We start from the raw sequence: 17,528 nt of genomic DNA on the forward strand, positions 1-17,528 counted from the left end.
TGGTTTTTTATTCTATACAAGGAGGGAGAGAGTCCCTGGGGATAGAGGGACAGATTGGCCCTTCCAGGAGAGAGGACGGCTCTGTCCCAAGCTTTGCCTCCCTCTCTCCAGGTGGCCCTTCCCTTCCTGTCCCCACACCACATCCTGCCATCCTGCCCCTGTGGGATGGGAGGGCAGAGGGCCTGGAGGTGTGGGTGGAGGAGTTGGGGTCTGAGTCCTTGTGAGGCACATGTCGAGAGGAGGGCTGGGCAGGGTGCTGCAGTGGCTGTCAGTCTGTTCCTGGCTCACTGGTTCCTGCTGGGGACAAATCCAGGGAGTCCTGTTTCCTGGACAGGGAGAGCCAGCCTCTCGGCAGGGCGTTTGCCACGTCAGGCAGAGGGGGACCGCCCTGTCGCCCACCCTACTGGCACCTGTGGGGTCAGGGGGCTGTCTTCTATCAGGTTCCAGCTTGTCACAGGACTGTGCCCGCCGTGTCCTCTTGGGCTTCAGGGGGGCAGTCCGGCGGCCTGGATCAGGGGGCCCTGAAATGACAGTCAAGGCAGGCCCGACACAAGAGTAGAGCTCATAGGCCAGGCACTTATGCAGGCTATGACTCATTCCAAGCCCAGGAGGGGGTCCTGATGTGGGCAGCAAGGTCTCTGAGGGACCCGACCCCCCCTCTGGATGGGTGGCAGACCTTGGACCTCAGGCTCCTCTTGGTCCTGCTGGGAGCCCAGCCTTAGCCGGGGCTTATTCATTCCTGGGGCTGTACCCCCAGCCTCAGCCTCCTCCCTGCCCCCCGGCTCCTGAGGGGGGCGGCGGCCCCTAGGCACAGCCATTGGTTTGGGAGGCCGTGGAGCTAAAGGGGGGTCCTGTAGCTGCAGAAGAAGAAAAATGCTGGGTCAGTCAGTTAGTCCTTTCACCTCATCCAAGGGCCCCTTTCGTCTGCCTTGCTGGCCCTCACCTTGGCATTCCTAGCGGGAATGGTCCTCTCTGGGAAGAGGGCCCCCTCCTTCTCTTCCTCCCCATCCTGAGAGGCTGGGCTGGGGCTCTGGCAGCTGAGGTTGGGGGCACTCTCCTCCGCTGGGGGATGAGAAGAGAGGAGAAGCTGCAGGAAAAGGCATTCTTGCATAGTTCATCCTGCCCTCTCTGTCCTCAAGACGCCCTAGAAGCCAGGACACACCCCTGCCCCCAAGCCCATTTGCTCCTGTGTGTCTGTCCTGGATGTATCCCTCACTCTCATGTTTTCATAGCCCCTGGCCTCCAGGACTGTCTGGAGCCCATTGCCTTTGGAGGATGGGTGCTCTGGCCTGGCTGTTCCTCTTGAAGAGTAGTCCCCAGGCCTGTTCCTGCTGGAGCAGAGCCAGGGTGCGGGGACCGCTGGGTCCACAGGCATGGCTGTCTATTCAGGGCTGCAGTGCCCCGGGGCCCTGCCAAGGCTGCAGCCTGGCATTTGCTGGATTCTGTCGGCCAGTCTGATTTAGATGGTGAGAGCCCTGGGGAGAGATGTCCTGACACCCTCCTCCTGCCGCCTCTGTGGCTTTATGCAATCTGACCCAAGGGTATGCTGACTGGAAGGTGTTGTCTGTGTTGTGTATATGTGAGGTATAAGAGGGACCTGGAAGGTGCTGGTAGTAGGTGTGTGCACAGTGGAGTATCTGACTCTTATAGTTTTCTAAATGAAGGATGGAGCCTCACTTTAGGTGTTTGAACTGGTCTGTGTGTGGGATGGGATAAGTGGCAAAGACGGCCTCGGAGGATGGGCCAGGAGCACAGTTTCTGCATCACACCCTTGTACCCTAGCCTTGCAATGGGAGTGGGGCAGGGGAGCAAGTGTCTACTTCTATGGGGAGATTTGTCCATGTTGATGTTGTTGGAGGGTCATATTCTAGGCCTGTGGGCAATTCAGTTGATGCCCAGCTGACCAAGTTTCCTTTAGAGGCTCCTTAAGTGAAAGATGCTCCTGCAGAAAGAAAGCATCATGTCACAGTTTATTTACTCCTTCAGAGTCCTGAAGCCAGAAGGTAAATGATTTGCTTAAGGTCGACTTGGGAAGTGGTGGCTGAGCTGGGATTGAGATCCAGTTTCTGATCTCCAACGCATGCCTCTTGCCGCTTCCTTGAGGCACGTTTCTGAGTGAACCGAGGATAGCGTGGCAAGCTACTTTTGGAGGAGACTGCCATGTTTGAGGTGGGCTACTTGCCCACCCTATTACCCCCTGAGGTGCAGAGAGAGAGGCCTTCTTTATAGAAGTGCCACTCTGCTGATGGTGGCCAGAGGTGGCACCTGCCCTCCAGAGTTCCCTGGAACCACCCACAAAGTATTGTTCCTATCTGCTAACCCTGGCTGGCAAACAGAACTTGTTTTGTAGGACCTTGCTTTGGATGGGCTTGTTCGTTTTCTTTTGCACGTAGCTTTGTAAATATCCGTAAACACGTTTACGGTGGTGACGTCCTCACTGCCCCATCCTGGCTGTAAATTCCCCAACACAGGGCTGTGGGTTCTGGTTCTTTGGGCACACCCTGGGCCTTCAGTGTCGCTGCCCGAGAAGAGGCGCTCCATACCTATGTGCCATGTGGCCTCTGCTCGGCGCATGGCGCTGAAGCTTGGCTTGGTGCTTTGGGGTGGCGGTGGGGGTTTCCAGGCCCCAGGTCCTGGAGTACGGGGAGGGGATGGGGAAAGGGGGAAAGGGAGGAAGGGGAGAGGCACATCAGGAGGGGCCCCTGAGAGAGGGGTCAAGGAAAGGAAGTGAGGGCAACTGTTCTTACCTGCATCGTCTGAAGAGCGCCGTTTCTGCCAAGCCTGGACACTGCCCTCCAGGTCTGGGCCTGGGCCCTGAAAGGACAGCTGAGTCAGGTCATAAGAAAAATATCCTCCACACTGGGGCTGTGGTTAGTGAGGAGAGGGTTTCTGTTCTGGCCTCTCAGGCTGTTCTCATGGCATCAGTCCCTAGACCCTTGGACCCTCTTCCCCCTGAAAGTGGCACCCCTACCACCCGAGGGGCATAAGAAATGGTTTAGACGAAGGAGCATACTGTTATTTTAATAGTTATTTGCTTATTTTATGTGTGGTAGAAAAAAAAAACATGACTAGTACAGTAAGCCCACGCTTTGAAAAAATAATGCTTAGGATCAAAGCTAAAAAGGTAAGTTGATTTAAAGAAAAATGTGTAAATGATAATACAGGTTGGTAGGTGGAGAGGGTAAAAATCCATTGTGAAGGTGGTAATCAAGTCACCAAAGTTTCAGAAAGTGAGCTCTAGAAGTCAGTATTTCTATGACTGCCCATTTCGCAAGGAGGTAGAGGCTCCAGGAGGTTAGGTGACCTGCCCAGGCTTTCGAGGCAGGCAAGCTTGCAGACGAACTGGAGCAGACCTGCGGCTCACACCTTCTAACACCACAGACTCACTCTCTCTGCTGGCCCAGCAGGGACTGGCATGGAAGGGAAGGCAGACGAGGGGGGGGGGGTGTCCGTAGGAACAGTTGGGTGCCTGGGCTCCCCTCACCTCTCGTTTCCCGTCGAAGCTCCAACCCTTGGCTCTTCCCAGCCCAGGAAGGGCAACACCATGGACCCTTGGCTGCTGTGCCGTCCCAGGGGCCAGGCCCCCCTCCCCTGGCTCTGCCCCCTCAGTGCCCTGGAACAAGGCCTAGGGTTTACAAGCAGTTCCTGATGGAGAAGGGGCTCCAAGGGCAGCAAGGGAGCAGGGGAGGGCCCTTCCCCCCTCAGCCCCCAGCCCGGGGGCTGCCCTGCCCCAACCCTCTGGCCCTCCTCTGACTCCTCAGAGGAGTCCTTTTTTTTTTTTTTTGCCCCCTTTTGCATGCAGCACTCCCAGCATGCTCTGGGTCACCAGGCTTAGGCTGCTCAAGGAGTGGGGCGGGGGTGGGGAGGTAGGGGGCCATTGGGATGACCAAAGCTTCCTAGAATCCTGAGTCCTAGCCTTCTCCCATTAACTGCCTGGGGTGGGTACATGGGTGGGCTATGTGCAGAACAGCAACCAAGAAGGATGCAGCACTTCATCTCACTTACCATCTTCCTGCGGAAGGAAGGCCCTCGGCTCCCCCCAAATCCAGGGAGGGGGCCACTCTCTTCCTCTGGGCTCCAACAGGGGGAGGAGTTATTGCCGAGGCTGGGGGGATCTGGACTGGGGGGACTCTCCTGAGTTGGGGGTGGGGGTGGGGGCGGAGGGAGGAGGAGCCCGGTGGTGGGGGACCCTGGGCCCCGGTCCCCCTTGAAGCTACGGGGCCGGCGGAAGTGAAACAGGCCTCTGCGCCTCTTCTTCTGGAGTGGAGGCAGCGGTGGCTCTGAGAGGCCTGGCCGCAGGGTCCTCAGAGTCCGGGGGTAGCTGGGCAGGGTTGGGTGAGTTAGTGACAAAGCCGTGAGGGCAGATGCAAATGCCAAATACGGGGGCAGATCAGGACACCCCCACCCCCTACCCTTGGCTGGTGCTGGCAGTGCTGGCGCTAGTGTAGGCCTAGGTCTAATAAACCTCCCACTTCCCTCTCCCATCCAGCCTCTCCTGCTACCCCGTAATCCTTTCCACTTTGTTCTCAGGGGAGATGGCGTCCTCAACTTCCCTGTAAAAACCCTCCAGCAGCCTCCTTCCCCCCATCTCCACAGCAACTCCTTCCTCCCAGGCACCCCCTGGCCCTGACCCCTCACCCTTCTCTCTGCTTTTCCAGGCAACTCTGTTTCTTCTGGACAGATGCTAGGGAGTCCAAAGGACTGTGATGGAGAATATACCCTCTAGGCCTCTCTCCACTGACTGCCATCCCATCTTAGGGCCTGCTGTTCCCCCATTCACCCACCCCTGTCCCCATCATGCCATTGTGGTGGTTCACCCTGGCCATCCCTTCCAGCTGTCCTGAGGACAATCAGAGAACCTGAGAGTTAAGGGCTGGGTGGGGAAGGATGAGAACGTGGGGAAATGTTCCAGGGGGACTGGCTTTGGAACCTGCCATTGGAGAGGCTTCTGTGATTGCTGGGAGGACACAGGAGCCCTACAGGGCCTGTGGGCCTGCAGAAAATGGGACTGTATCTAGTTGCCACACCTGGAGCTTTCATCCATGACCCTTCGGCTGAAAAAGTCCTCCAGCCCCTCATCCAGGCGGGTGGCCATCCCATTCTCCTGACGAGTCCCAGTCACTGGCATCTGCTGGGAGGAAAGTCCTGGAGGGTATCTTATCTGGATGCAGAAGTCCTCCCCATTGCCCCCATCCACTCAGGGCCTTCCTCTTTGGACTTGGACTTGCCTCTTGTTTGTCCCATGGAAACTGAGACTTCAGTGCACATGGGGCATTTCCTAAGTTTGGTGGCTCTTGGCTCTATCCCTCACCCAGATGGGAACCGCTGCTGTCTGGCAGATAGAGATTTCCTATCTCGGAGAACTGGATAATCCCATCCTCTTTTTGGTGGCCTTCTTCGGCCCCTGCCTGCTCTCCCAAGGCTGATGTTTCTGGCATTTGGGTCCTAAAGCCAGAACCTCTGGCTGTGGCATTGCTAAGTGAAGTTGGTCCTCTTGGGAGGATTTGGGGACTCACACTGGGCCGACCAGGTCCTGGAGGTGTGGTCCTGGGGGGCCGGGGCCTGCCTTGTGTTTGATGCCTCAGTTTATAGCCATGAGTGGGCAGCTCAGACAGATCCTCCCAGGAGCCACTGGCTGTGGGCTGGCTGCTCCCGAGTCCTGAGAACCAGCCGGGGGGGATCCCCAGGCTCCCCAGCTGGCTTTCCATGTCCTGAGGGCTTCCACCTGTGGGCACAGCAGCCTTAGAAGGACCAGCAGGAGGCACAGGGAGAAAGCAGGCTGGTGAGACAGAATTAAAAAGAAAGGGACCAGGGCCTGGGAAGGGTGGAGGAACCTGGAGGACATTAGAATTGAGGCTGGGGACTCACTAATGAAGGCGGACACTGGCCGGATCTTGCGGCAGCGTTTCTGCTTTTTGATGGCCATGGTGTCCTGCAGAAATGGAGACGAAGGGTGGGGAGTGATTGCAAGTCCCAGGACCCTCACCCGAAGGCTATTCCTTGAAAAGCCTTCTCTTTAGAGACCCTCCTGCCTCCCTGTTGTCCTTGGGTGGCTGAGGGATTGGGATGAGGGAAGGGGCGAGGCTGGATTGGGATGGAGGATGAAACCCAGGCCCAGTGACCGGGGAGAGGGGAGCCCAGGGAAATGGAAAGGGACAGTGTTTTGCAGGTTTCTAGTTTAGGGTGGGGACTGCAGGGTGGAGGCACTCACAATGTTGGTCCCGAGTTCATCATCTGTGGTCTCCTCATGGTCGTGGTTCCGGCCTCGGCCCCGGGAGGACAGATCCTGCCCTTGGCCTGGCCCCAACGGTGGATCTGATAGTGTCTTTAGCTGGGCCAGGTGCCGGGCCTGGGGAGGGACAGGCACGAACAGGTTCCCAAGGAAGCTGCCCACTTCCCAGGGCTTTGGGGAAGGGTTGCTTGGGGGAGATGGGATGATGTGGGGTGGAGGGTGCGCCAGAGCCTGGTGGGGGTTCCGAAGTCTTACCAGGCTCTTATGGGAGTGGTAGAGCTCCTGCAGGATTTCATCCACTATGGAGTTGGTCAAGTAGGTGACTACTGAGAGCTTCACTTCACTGTGGGTACAGGTAGGACTGTTCAGCCACCCCTTCCAGGCCCCTGGGCCTCGGCCCCGCCCTTCCCCAGATGCCTAGGGGAGTGGGCAGCTGGCCTCGCTGTCCACAGAGGCACCTTAGGTCTCCCCTATGTCTCCATAAAGACATGCCCCGTCCCACCCACTGGCCCCCAGCATAGGTGTGTGTGGGTCAGGAGGGCGGGCAAAGAAGAGTTGAAGGGGAGCAAGAGGCCTCCAGGCCAGGCTCCTGGAATTCCAGTAAAGCAGAGCTGGGTAAACTGGGGTGTTGAGTAAACCCTGCTGGTCTCTGCTGTAAGCCCAGAAACTTTTTGGCTTGAGCTTGGCCGTTTCATGTATGTGTGTGATCATTTTCTTCGCTTTGGTGAAGGGTGGTACCCAGAATGAGGGCTCTGGCGGGGGTGCAGGCAACAAGAACTGGAAGGGGCAGAATATAACCACGCACTCCCCCCCCCCCCATCAATTTTGTCCACGCCTCTGAAGAGGCTGTGCTTTGTTTTGGGAGATAAATCTTGGTGTCTGTGCGTGGCTGTGTGTGTGTGAGTGTACTCCTGTGTGTACTTGCCAGGCTCCTAAACCCAGGCTCAGCACTTAGATTCTAGGGCAAAGACCAGTTAGACCCTAAATAGCAAGGTTGCAGTTAGTTAAAGATTTATCCCTTGTAATGGAGATTGTGCCATTCATTATTCATTGCTGATAGCTGGGCCCCAAGTCCCTAAGTGCTCTGGGCCAAATCCAGCCCCGTCCCAGTGCCAACCCCCTCCGCCTCTCACTCCAGCTTGTTCTGAATGTCCTGTCCTGCCTGCTCCAGCAGCGCCCCTCGGATGAAGTTCCGGGGCACAGTGACGCGCTCGGCCACATTGCTCAGCATCTTGTTGTGCCCCTCAGCCACTCGCATGGCCACGGGACATAACTCCTGTGTTAGGCTGACCATCGACTCCAGGATCACCTGGTATGGGGGGAAGGGAGGCCAGAGCCCCATGGGGGGCAGGGTCAGGGCTGGCACCACACCAGGAGAGCCTCCAGCCTATCTCTCCAGCCCCCTATGGTGAGACTGAAAGGCCCACCAAACATTCCAGGTCTGGTTACCAGGAGAGCCTGGGACACTCAGGCTCCCCCACATCCTGGCCAGTGTCCCTTCCACCCTATCATATGGACAGGGGAGAGTCAGTCCAAGGATCAGAGTCTAGAGGGGAGAGATCGGAGTTCAGAGGCCAAAGTGGAAGCTAGCAGAAAAAAATCCAAGCCCTGTTTGCTAGCAATGCCTGACATACTGGGAGTGTGGGTGGCCTCCACTCTGTGTCTCCTTCTCGTCCCCGGTAATATCCCCATGCTGATCTTAGCCCTTGGCTTTGAGCCTTGGTCAACATTGGGCTTCCTCCCTCAGGACTTGCCTGCAGCTCTTTGTCCACAGCCTTGGACACCTCACTAGCAACTGACTCCAGCCTCTGTCGTACAGGCCCATCATTGGCTAGCACGTGGCCCAGCTCGTAGAGGCTGGGGAATAGCTGCAGAGGAAGGGATTATCATGGGGGGGGTGTCAAAATTGGGCCTGACCACGTCCCTGGGGGCCCTGGGTGAGGAGAGCAGATGCATGCATGGGTTAGGGCCCGGATACTCCTGGAGTAGTGTGGCTGGCCTTCCTGGGCTCTCGGTCTGTGAGGGAGGCTGGGGCTATGGAGGGCTCACCGCCCGTGAATTTTTGGCATCCTTGATGAGGTCCCGAGCATAAAGCAGCTCATCTTGCACAGGTTCCAGGGGGCACAACCTCAGTGCCCGAACCTCCTCTTGCACTCGGCCGCACAGCCGCTGCAGCATCTGGAGCACAGCCAGTAGAAGAGTCAGGGTGGACGCTTGCACCCTTATCTTCCTAAGGTGGGACCCCAGGCACCCCACTCCTGGGTCCCCTTGGGCAGTGCTCCTGATGCTGGCATTGATGGGGTGGTGGTGGTGTCTCTGGAGGGTCTGCTCTCTTGTCTTCTTGGGATGCCCTTGAATGCCCAGGGGAGCTCCTGCAGTCCTGCACACTCCTTGTCTGGGGCCCCCCACATGTCCTCTCATGTTTGAGGCCATACTGCCAATGTCCTGTCTTTTGCTCTCCCACACACTCAGTCCAGTTATAGATGCCACAAAATGCCTCTTTCATGCCCTGCCCCCAAGCATGTGCATGCTCCATCGTGTCAGACCTGAGCCTCACATGCCCCATGCATGCCCCATGTGTCCCAGAGGGAAACGTTTACTTGCTCGGCGCTGCTGGTCACTAGGCCCTGCTGCAGCCTGAAGGCCTGCTCCTGGGGGCACGTCTGGGAGTGGTTGTTCCTCACCAGGCACCACTGAATCTGGAGGGGATGAGGTGGGAGGGGTCAGGGCCTGGGACATGGGCTGGCCTCTGCCCCTCCCTGTTCTACCCGGCAGCCGGCAGCCGCAGCAGCCGAGGCCTCTACCTTCTGCCAGACATCCTCGGTGCGCTCAGGGGCACTGCGGTAGGCTTGGGAGATGTCGCTCACAGGGAAGGACATGAAGCGCAGTGTGTGGTTGCTGTGGGGCACAGTGGTACAGCTGGGTGGGGGAGAGGGGGGGACCGGCCCTTGCTCCCCACACCCCCTTGCCGACCATTTCCCTCACCCTCCGCCTTTCCTAGCATTTCTGTGCAAATAGGTTGAGCAAGCTGGGGTAAGAGCTGGTCTAACAGGCCTGGTCCAGGCCCAGAGAGGCTGGGACTGGGGTCAGGGCAGAGCCCTGGTCCGCTCACCTCTCCAGGGCCCTCGCAATGTCCAGAAAGCCCAGGGCAGACGTGTTGTTCCGATCCCATAGGATGGTTCTAGGGAGACAGTGAACAGTAGCTGGTGGCTCCTCCCTCTGGGTCCCTGTTTCTGGCAGGCACATTAGCCTGCTCTGGAGTCCTCCTTCCTTTACTGGGTGATGTGGTTGACTCCAGGATGGTTCTGGGCCTGAGGGTGTCCTGGAAGCTGGGGTACAGAGCAACAGGCAAGGGGGGGGAGGACGCCTGTGTGCGTGTGTGTCTGTGTGTGTTGGGGGGGGCACCAAAGCTCCAGGTCGGGGCCCAGCTGTGCACTGCACCTGAGGGAGGAGTTGATCTGCAGGGCCTTGGACAGCATCTTGGCCCCGATGTCCTCCATGCCATTGCCGCTCAGGTCTACCTTGGCCAGGCAGGTGTTGCTTCCCAGTGCATTGATGAGGATGCTGGTGCGAAGCTTCAGCCGCGAGTCTGCCACGGACAGTGACTGCAGGGACTGTGTGGGCAAGAGTGGGGTTGGGCCCGGTCCCCGTAGCCCCTGCCACTGTGGGTCCCTCCCAGGGCCCAGGAACTCACACAATCCTCTTCTTGGATCAGTTGCACCAGCTTATGGAGGATTTCCTCCAGGGTCCTGTGGGGAGTCAGGGCTCAGAGCAGGAGGGGAGGGGCCGGGGTCGTGGTACTGGCGGAGCAGGAAGTGACTTGAGCAGGAGAGGGGGCAGAGGGGCCACAGTGAGACAAAAGGGTAGGTGGATGATGGAGTGGGGTCTGTGGGTATGGGGAGGGGCCTCACTTGGCCTTGACGTTGAAGTTCTTGCCCAGGAACAGGTGCTTGAGGGACTTGTTCTTTCCAAGTGCAGGCACCAGCGTCAGGAGGTCTGAGTCAAACCCTGGCCAACAGATGGGAGAAGTTTGGCCTTGAGGCCTGAGGCTCACGGAAGCATCCTTGGGGGTTCTCCCCATGCTCCAGCCCTGACCCCACTGGTTCCCAGGAAGGGAAGTGCCCCTACTCACCATTGTCTGACAGATCCAGGCTGCCCACACAGGTGACAGTCCCCAGCTGCTCCTGCAAAGCCTGGGCTCCTGCTGAGCGGAGCTGCAGGGACACGGTGGGGGGGTTTGGGAGGGCGGTTAGAGCAGGGGTGGGGGTGGAGGGAGGGCACCTTTGATGATCAGAGACTAGAGTAGTCACACCAGGATTCAAGGCCAGCCCAGGTCTCAGGTGTCAAATCAGGAGGCCCCTTCTCCACACCAGATCCTTCCCCAGGGCTCTCTCCCCGGCTCCCTTTAGCCCCAAATCTCTCCAGGTGGCTGCTCTGAGATAGCTCGTTCCTGCCCTCTGGTGGAAATGTCTAGTATCTCTCGCTCCAAAGCTTCCAGGGAGGAGGAGATGGGTGGCTGAAAATGACTTCTGAAGACAGCGAGAGCGAACTACCAACTAAGAAGGAAAATGGAGGTGTGGTGGGTCCAAGGGCCGCAGGGGTGCAGCACAGAGGCAAGATAGAGCCAGCGTTTGGTGACGGTTGGGGAAATGAACTGTGGGGTTATGGGTGGGGGACTGGCGGTGGTGCTGGGGGAAGGGGGGCTCACCTCACAGCTGCTGAGGTCCAGGTGCAGGTCACTGAGGTGAGTGTTGAGGGAGAGGCCCTGGAGCAGTGCCCTGTGGGAGGAAGGTCAGCGGGCCCATCTCTACCTCTCACCCTCTTCTCTCATGGTTCCCTCTTGGACGCCCCCCAACCCTGCACCCACCCGACCTGAGGGCCTCCAGGGGCAGCCTTGTGGCAGACAGGTTGACGTGGCTCAGTGTGTAGGCGCTGCTGAAGAACTGCTTGAAGGCCGGCGGGGCCTCCCTGCCCTTCCTGCAGAGACTCCTGGGGTCAGCAAGGGAGGGGGAAGGTGTGGCTCACCCCATCCCTCCCTGCATCCCTTGTGCTCCCACCTGTGGGAGCAGCTGTTGCGCGCCAGGTTGAGGTAGGTTAGGTGGGAGCAGCACCCGTGGAGCAGGGCTCCCAGAAGCTGTGGGGAGAGACATGGTGGGTGTCACAGGGGCTGAGAGGGGTGTGGGGAGGGGCTGGCAAGGACTCCTCCCTCCCTCCCCTTCAAGGTCCAGGCTCATCACCCTCAGCAGTTGGTCTGTGTGAGCCCTTCTATGAATGCCCACTTTGCCTCTCAATGCCTCAGTTTTTCCCTCTGTGGAAAGTGGGTCTACTCCCTGCCTGACCCCCAGGGGTGGGGAGAGTCTCACAGGTAGTGAATGTGTAAAGCCAGGGCTACCAGGGGCTCATGAGGCACTGTGTTTAAGTTAGAGGAAGAGCCCTTTCCTCCTGATGGGCTCAGCCCTATGCCAGGGTGCACAGTTGCGGAGTAGAGGAAGGGCTGGCTTTCAGGCACAGCCAGTCGGACCTCGGGCAGTGGCCGGGATAGCATACCCCAGGGGTGTGAGCTGTGGGTGTTGCCTTATAATTCAGCTGAACTTCGAGTCATCCTGCCAGCTCTGTCCACTCAAGGCAAGGGTGGTGAGGCAGGGACCCACCCTGGCCTCCCTAAATCACCTCTCCTGTCACCGACCCCTCACCAAGTCAATGGCGCAGTCAGTCCCTGCCAGGTCCAGGTGCATCAGAGCATTGGGCTGGGCCAGGAAACTGTAGAGGGCCTGGGAACAAGGACAGAGGGGCTGCCAGGGAAGGAAGGGGCGACAGAGCCCCTCTATCCCCAAGCTATAGGGCAGAGATTCCCAGGTCCTGAAGCCTGAGCATGCTTCTGCAGGGCTTCAGCTATGTCCCATGGACTCACATTGGCCTCGTCTGTGGCGAGCAGCCCAGGGTTCTTGCTCAGGTCCAGGTATCGAAGGGAGCTGGCAAAGGCTGGGTTGGCCCCGAAGGTCTGGCCCAGCGCCTGGAGCCCTGAGCACAGTGGGCACTGAGCTGGGTTGGCCCCCATCCCCACCTCTCCCCTTCTCCACAATTCTTCCCCACCCTGAGATGTGGCTCATTTCCCTTCCTCAGATCCCTGGGATACTGTGTGAGTGTGCTGGTCCACCTCGGGGACTCAAGGCTTCAGAGGGTGCTAAGGGAGGGTGGGATGGGGGGAGCTGAGGTCAGAGGTCGGGGGTCCTGGTGCAAGTACCTCGAGGGGAAATGGCAGTCTTGGCCAGGCACAATTTGGTGAGGCCAGTGGGGAAGCAGAGGAGCTGCTGACTCAGACTGAGGAAGCCTGGGGAGTGGAGAGAGAAATGGGCCCAGTGAGGGGCAGGTGGTGGGCATCAGGGGTGCAGAGTCAGGGTGAGGGCTTGAAGGGGGTATAGGCCCGGGGTCAAGGACAGTAGTATTGGGGCGAGGGCTGGCATCAGGCCGTAGAGCCCCTGTTCAGCCCGGCGTTGGGCTCTGGGCGAGGACAGGGGTCTGTATTGTGGTGGGGGTAGGATTCAGGGCTGGGGCTCACCCTTGTCCTCGATGGGGTTGTGGGACAGAGTGAGGGCATGCAGCACACAGCTCCCGTTCTCCCCAAACACCCCGGCCAGCTTCTGGACAAAGTCCCTTCAGGGAAGGGGAGGAAGGATTTGTTTGTCCCAGCCCCTGGGCTTCCCCTCTTCTTCCACCTTGCCTGCCTGCATGGCTCTGGAAAGGTCAGAGGCCCCCACAGGTGGGGACCAGCTTGGGCCCTGCCAGGGAGCTTGTCATCACTCTGAAGGAAGTGGGAAGTTGGGAAGTTGTACCAAGACAAAGCCTAGCTCTGGGTCCTTGAGACTAGAGCAGCCCACCCTGCTGGGTAGTTGACAGAAGAGGGGGATGGGGCATGGACCATACTGGGAGAGGCCCTGGAGCTGGGGGGCCAGGAGGCTTGGGTCTGAGTCCCAGCTTGACCACAGACTTGCTTTGTGCCCTTTTGGGGCCTATGTCTCCTTTTCTGTCAAGTGAGGAGCTGGAGGAGATGGCTTGGAGGCCGCATCATACTCTGAGGTTCTGAGACCCTAAGCCTACATCATTGGGGCACTACTGCCCAGGGAGGAGGCTGGCCTCACGTCTTAAGCCCAGCATTGTCCAGCACCAGCTCTTCAAGGCTCCCAGACTTGCTCAGGGTATGTAGCACCTGTTCTAGCACTTCAGAGCCCTAAGGACAGAGGGGGTTTTTTGATCAGGAGCCAGAGAGGACACCACTCACCAGCCCATCTCCCACCCCTCCTAGTCCCTACCAGTCGCAGATCCTTGCAGTAGAGTTTGGTGAACCACTGATTGTAGGCCAGGGCTGCCACCATTAGGGCCAAGTCTCTGTGGGCAGATTGAAGGGGGCAGGCAAGTGGTGAGCAGGTAGCCAGGGCAGGAAAGAAGAATCTAGGGATGGGGTAGTTGGGCTGGGGAAAGTCTAGATGGGTAGAGGGCAAGGGGGAGTGGGGTTGGGGAGATAGAGCTGGGGCTGTAGGCAGGACTAGAAGAGGGAGCCTGGAAGGGCCAGGGTTGGGCTGAGGCTGGAAGGGGGGGATTGAGTCTCTGCTCCATCTGCTTACCGGCTTTCCAAGTGGCTGAAATCCAAAAGATTGAACTCCCGGTTATCCTCGGCATGATAGATGGTGTCCACATCCTTGGAGAGGTGGAACTGGCTCACATCTGCTCCCTTATCCCTTGCCCTCTCCCTCTGGGTCCCACCTGCCCACCTGCTGAGTCCTTGCCCAACGTACCCATTGCACCTCCTCACGGCAGTGCAGTCCATTGTAGTCACACAGGGCAGCATAGGTCTCGGAGAAGCCACCTGTGAGGCAGAACATGAGCTGGCTCCATGAGGGGTAAGGGTGTGGGGTTAGCAGGCTTGGGGCTCAAGGAAAGGTGAAGGTCATTGTATGTGGCCAGTGTCCTGGGTACCCGCTACACCATGAACCTCTGAGGTCTGAGAGCTACAGAGTCCTCGGGGCAGGTAAAGCCTCAGGCACAAGGGACTCTGGACAAGGGCAGGGTAGTTGAGGTTCCACTTCCATCGAGTCTGTCCCTGCTCACCGCAGACGCTATGAGTAGTAGATGTGGAAGTCTCAGAGTTGGGGGATGTGTCTCGGGGCCCTTCTGGGGTGTCAGCATTTCCACGCCGGATTAGACACCTGGAAAACGAACAAATCCATCCCAGAGAGGGGTGGAAAGAGGCTCTCAATTCTTCCCCTGTTATAGCTTCTGGGTCCCTGGGAACAAGCAGGAGTGGGGACATACGGGCTCTTCCCCTCGGTGTGCCAGGAGCCCAGGTCCAGGGGAAGGAGAGAATGAAGGAGAAGTCTCCTTGTTGTCTAATCCTTTGCAAGATTCCTCCTTTGCCACTTACCCGGGGCCAGGGCAGACCTTGGAGAGGGCAGAGCTCACATGTCGCGTCACCTGGTCTACGCTCTCTGCGGATGGCAGCCGCAGGCTCACCAGGCCACGTTCCGTCTCCACTAGGATCTGGAGGAAAGGGGGAACCAAGGCCTCGGACATCAAATCCTTCCTTCTGCTGGCCCAAGAGTAGGGCCCAAGTCCTGCTACTCACCTGGTTCTGACTGAGTGTATTGAAGGCGCGGATTTCTAGGACATTGAAGGAGCTCTCCACCTGTGGAGGGGGTGGGCATGGGGATGTTCATCTTGAGGTTAGGGTGCCTAACTCTGGAAGGAGTAGTCCAGGGGCACCCCTGCTCCTCAGCCAGACTCACCTTGGCTGGGACCTTCAGAGGGAAGAGGTGGAGGCGCCAGGAGGTCAGGGCCTTCAGAGAGAGGGAAAGAATATCAGCAGCCAGTGGCAGTTCCTGGGCCCAAGGCCTCCCGTCCTCCTTCAGCCCCCTCAGCCTGTGTGCAACTCCTATCAGCAGTGGCCCCCTGCTCCAGGGGTCCTCCCTCTCTCTCAGCCCCACCCTGGGCTCCTAGACAGCCACCTAGTCCGGCCTGCTCCCTTCCACAGCCTTGGTCTCCTCACACGCCCACCATCCCTAGTCTCCCCTGCCTCCTGGTGTTTTTGTTCTCAGCGGCCCAGCTGCCCCTGATTATGCTCCCACTGCCTGCTCCTTCCCCCAGCCCCCAGCCTAAGAGCAGTGCCCTCACCAGAACTCGATCCTCAAACTTCTTGGGTTTCGTTTCCAGCTTCACCCGATGTTGTTGGAGCACAGCCCCTTGGCTTAGGCACCTCCTGATGCTATCTGCGGGTGGGTGGGGGGCCTGCTCAGAGCTCCCCTTACCCTGGCCATCCCCACCTTCCCAGGGTTCTCCAGGGGTGGGGTCAGATGAGAGGACAAAGAAAGAGAGAGAGAGAGAGAGAGAGAGAGAGAGAGAGGCTTTCCTTCTTGGGTGGCTTTTCTCTTCCTATTAGAGAGGAAGGGGGGTGTGGAAAAACTCTGGCTCCTGATGTTCCTGAGTCAGGGGACAGTTGCTGAGTGACACTGTCTGTGGGAGGGTGTGTCTTACACTTTGGCGGGTGTGAAGGATTTTTCCAACCCATGTTCTCCAGCAGTCATCAACACATACATAGTGAGTCAGTGTGGGGGTGTGGGGGTGTCCCTTTGACTATATTCTGGGTGGTCTGGGTGTGAGCATCTGCCTTTTACTATGCATGTGTGCCTGCCTTCTGACGATGCCAGGGAGCCTGTGTGTGTGGCGTTAGTAGGGGTGGATAGGTGAATGAGGGTGCCATGCTGGTAGTTGGGTGGGAGGCAGGGGTGGTGGTGGTGGTGGTGGTAAGGAGTTACTGTTTAAATTTCCTAGTAAAACCATCCAGATATCCTAGTGCGTGTGTGTGCATGCGCTTGTGTGGTGCGGGTGCAGTTTCTGTTAAGATGTGTGTACACACACATCCGATGCTTGTGTTTATGTGTGTGTGTAGATATGGGAAATTGCCACGGCGCAGCATGCCTCTTGAGTACCCTTGAGCGTCCTGGTTTCTGCGTGGGCTAGACTGCTCCAGCCTGGGGCAGGGGGCGAGTGAGGGTTGTGATAGTGCTGGGGGGTCGGGCCCTGGTTTGGGTTGAGTCTGAGAACCTCACAAACAGGAGAGACCTTGAGGTGTGGGTATAAGTAGGGAGAAGGGGCAGGCTAAGACGGGGGTTGTGGGAGGGGAGCTGCAGAGACCCTGCTCTTGGTTTCAGCTCCAGTGGGGCCCTCTTCCCTGACTCCCTTCTTTGCCCCACTGGCCTGGGAGCTGCCGGGCTGCCGGAGGGGCTCTCAGGGCTAGTTCCGGGGCGGGGCCGGGAGGAGGGAGGGTGCTGAGCCAAGAGGCGGCCAGGACCAGGGGCAGCTCCCGCGGCCCGGCGGGGCGGGCCGGGCCCCGCCCGGCGGGGACGCGGGGACTCTCCGGAGGGGAGACTGGACGCCTCGCCGAGGGATGGGCCAGGAGCAATGAGAGGCAGCCCCAGGGAGCGCCAGGGGACTGCACCTGTCACCGAAGATCGGGTCGGGCGGCTCTGGGACTGGAAGGTCCTGACCGGGTGAGGCGAGGCGGGCAGTGGAGGATGCTCCGGGGACTGCGATGCCCCGAGCTAGGGTGCAGGGGCCGGGGGCTGCCTTGGAGTCGGAATGCATGGGGCGCGGGGAGGGAGGAGGCACCGGGCAGGGGTGTACCGCGGGGAGGAACGCACTGGGTCTGGGATGCTCCGGGACGGGGCGTCCCGGAGACCACCGCAGCCTCGTACCTTGCAGCTCGCGGGTGAGCTCCGCGCCGGGCTTGGCCATGGCGGCCGCTGCTGCCGCCGTTGCTGCAGAGGAGCCGCCGCCGCCGGGGAGCCGCGGCACATGCTAGACCCGGCTCCGGCAGGGCCCGGGCGCTCAGCGCTGCAGCAGCCGCCGAGCCCGCTCCCGTCAGGGGCGGCTGCGCGAGCGCTCCTCCCCCCTCACTCCCCGCTCACTCCCGCCCTCTCCCCCGCTCCCGGGCCTAGAAGCCCGGGTCTCCCGCCCCGCCCGGAGAGGTGCGGGACTGAGCATGCGCGCCGCGCCTCCCGGCCGCGTGAGACCCCGCGCGCGCTCGCGCCCACCCCTCCCGTCGGCTCCCGAGTGCGACGCCCCGTGCGTGTCGCCTGGAGCCGGGCCGTTTCCGGGACGGGGTGGCTCACACCTTCCGTGCCATCCACTGCTTGGGCCCCGTGAGCAGAACCCATTTCTTTTACTTGTGGGCCTGGGGACCCCTCCTGGGTCATCCTTGCAAGGCCCCTCCCTTTTGCCTTACTGCTAGGGACGCGCGTCCAGC

At 59.4% G+C, this 17,528-nt stretch overlaps 1 protein-coding gene across 6 annotated transcripts; it reads right to left on the bottom strand.

The window, feature by feature from the left end:
- Nucleotides 1-17,131, bottom strand: CARMIL3 (capping protein regulator and myosin 1 linker 3). 6 transcript variants are annotated; one of them, XM_055309382.1, is made up of 40 exons: nucleotides 16,978-17,131; nucleotides 15,398-15,492; nucleotides 15,013-15,063; nucleotides 14,853-14,912; nucleotides 14,652-14,767; nucleotides 14,339-14,436; nucleotides 14,026-14,096; nucleotides 13,855-13,928; nucleotides 13,543-13,618; nucleotides 13,372-13,460; nucleotides 12,792-12,886; nucleotides 12,477-12,563; nucleotides 12,144-12,253; nucleotides 11,926-12,003; nucleotides 11,290-11,366; nucleotides 11,105-11,209; nucleotides 10,941-11,010; nucleotides 10,365-10,446; nucleotides 10,144-10,240; nucleotides 9,927-9,981; nucleotides 9,674-9,846; nucleotides 9,345-9,413; nucleotides 9,037-9,130; nucleotides 8,833-8,931; nucleotides 8,282-8,410; nucleotides 7,987-8,100; nucleotides 7,366-7,541; nucleotides 6,488-6,575; nucleotides 6,212-6,349; nucleotides 5,869-5,932; nucleotides 5,517-5,725; nucleotides 5,028-5,128; nucleotides 4,006-4,321; nucleotides 3,485-3,613; nucleotides 2,748-2,814; nucleotides 2,544-2,633; nucleotides 944-1,062; nucleotides 677-857; nucleotides 411-521; nucleotides 1-294 (listed from the first exon to the last, which is right to left on the bottom strand). In XM_055309382.1, exons 1-40 carry the CDS (start codon nucleotides 17,015-17,017, stop codon nucleotides 269-271), a joined length of 4,119 nt encoding a protein of 1,372 aa, XP_055165357.1. In that variant the 5' UTR covers nucleotides 17,018-17,131; the 3' UTR covers nucleotides 1-268. The 6 variants fall into 6 exon arrangements, with proteins under 6 accessions (XP_055165357.1, XP_055165356.1, XP_055165354.1 ...); XM_055309381.1 differs by having other exon boundaries at nucleotides 1-297; XM_055309379.1 differs by having other exon boundaries at nucleotides 1-297; nucleotides 3,485-3,625.
- Between the last annotated feature and the right edge of the window lie 397 nt (nucleotides 17,132-17,528).

This window comes from Nyctereutes procyonoides, unplaced genomic scaffold (assembly GCF_905146905.1).
Source record: "Nyctereutes procyonoides isolate TBG_1078 unplaced genomic scaffold, NYPRO_anot_genome, whole genome shotgun sequence".
Lineage (NCBI taxonomy): Eukaryota > Metazoa > Chordata > Mammalia > Carnivora > Canidae > Nyctereutes > Nyctereutes procyonoides.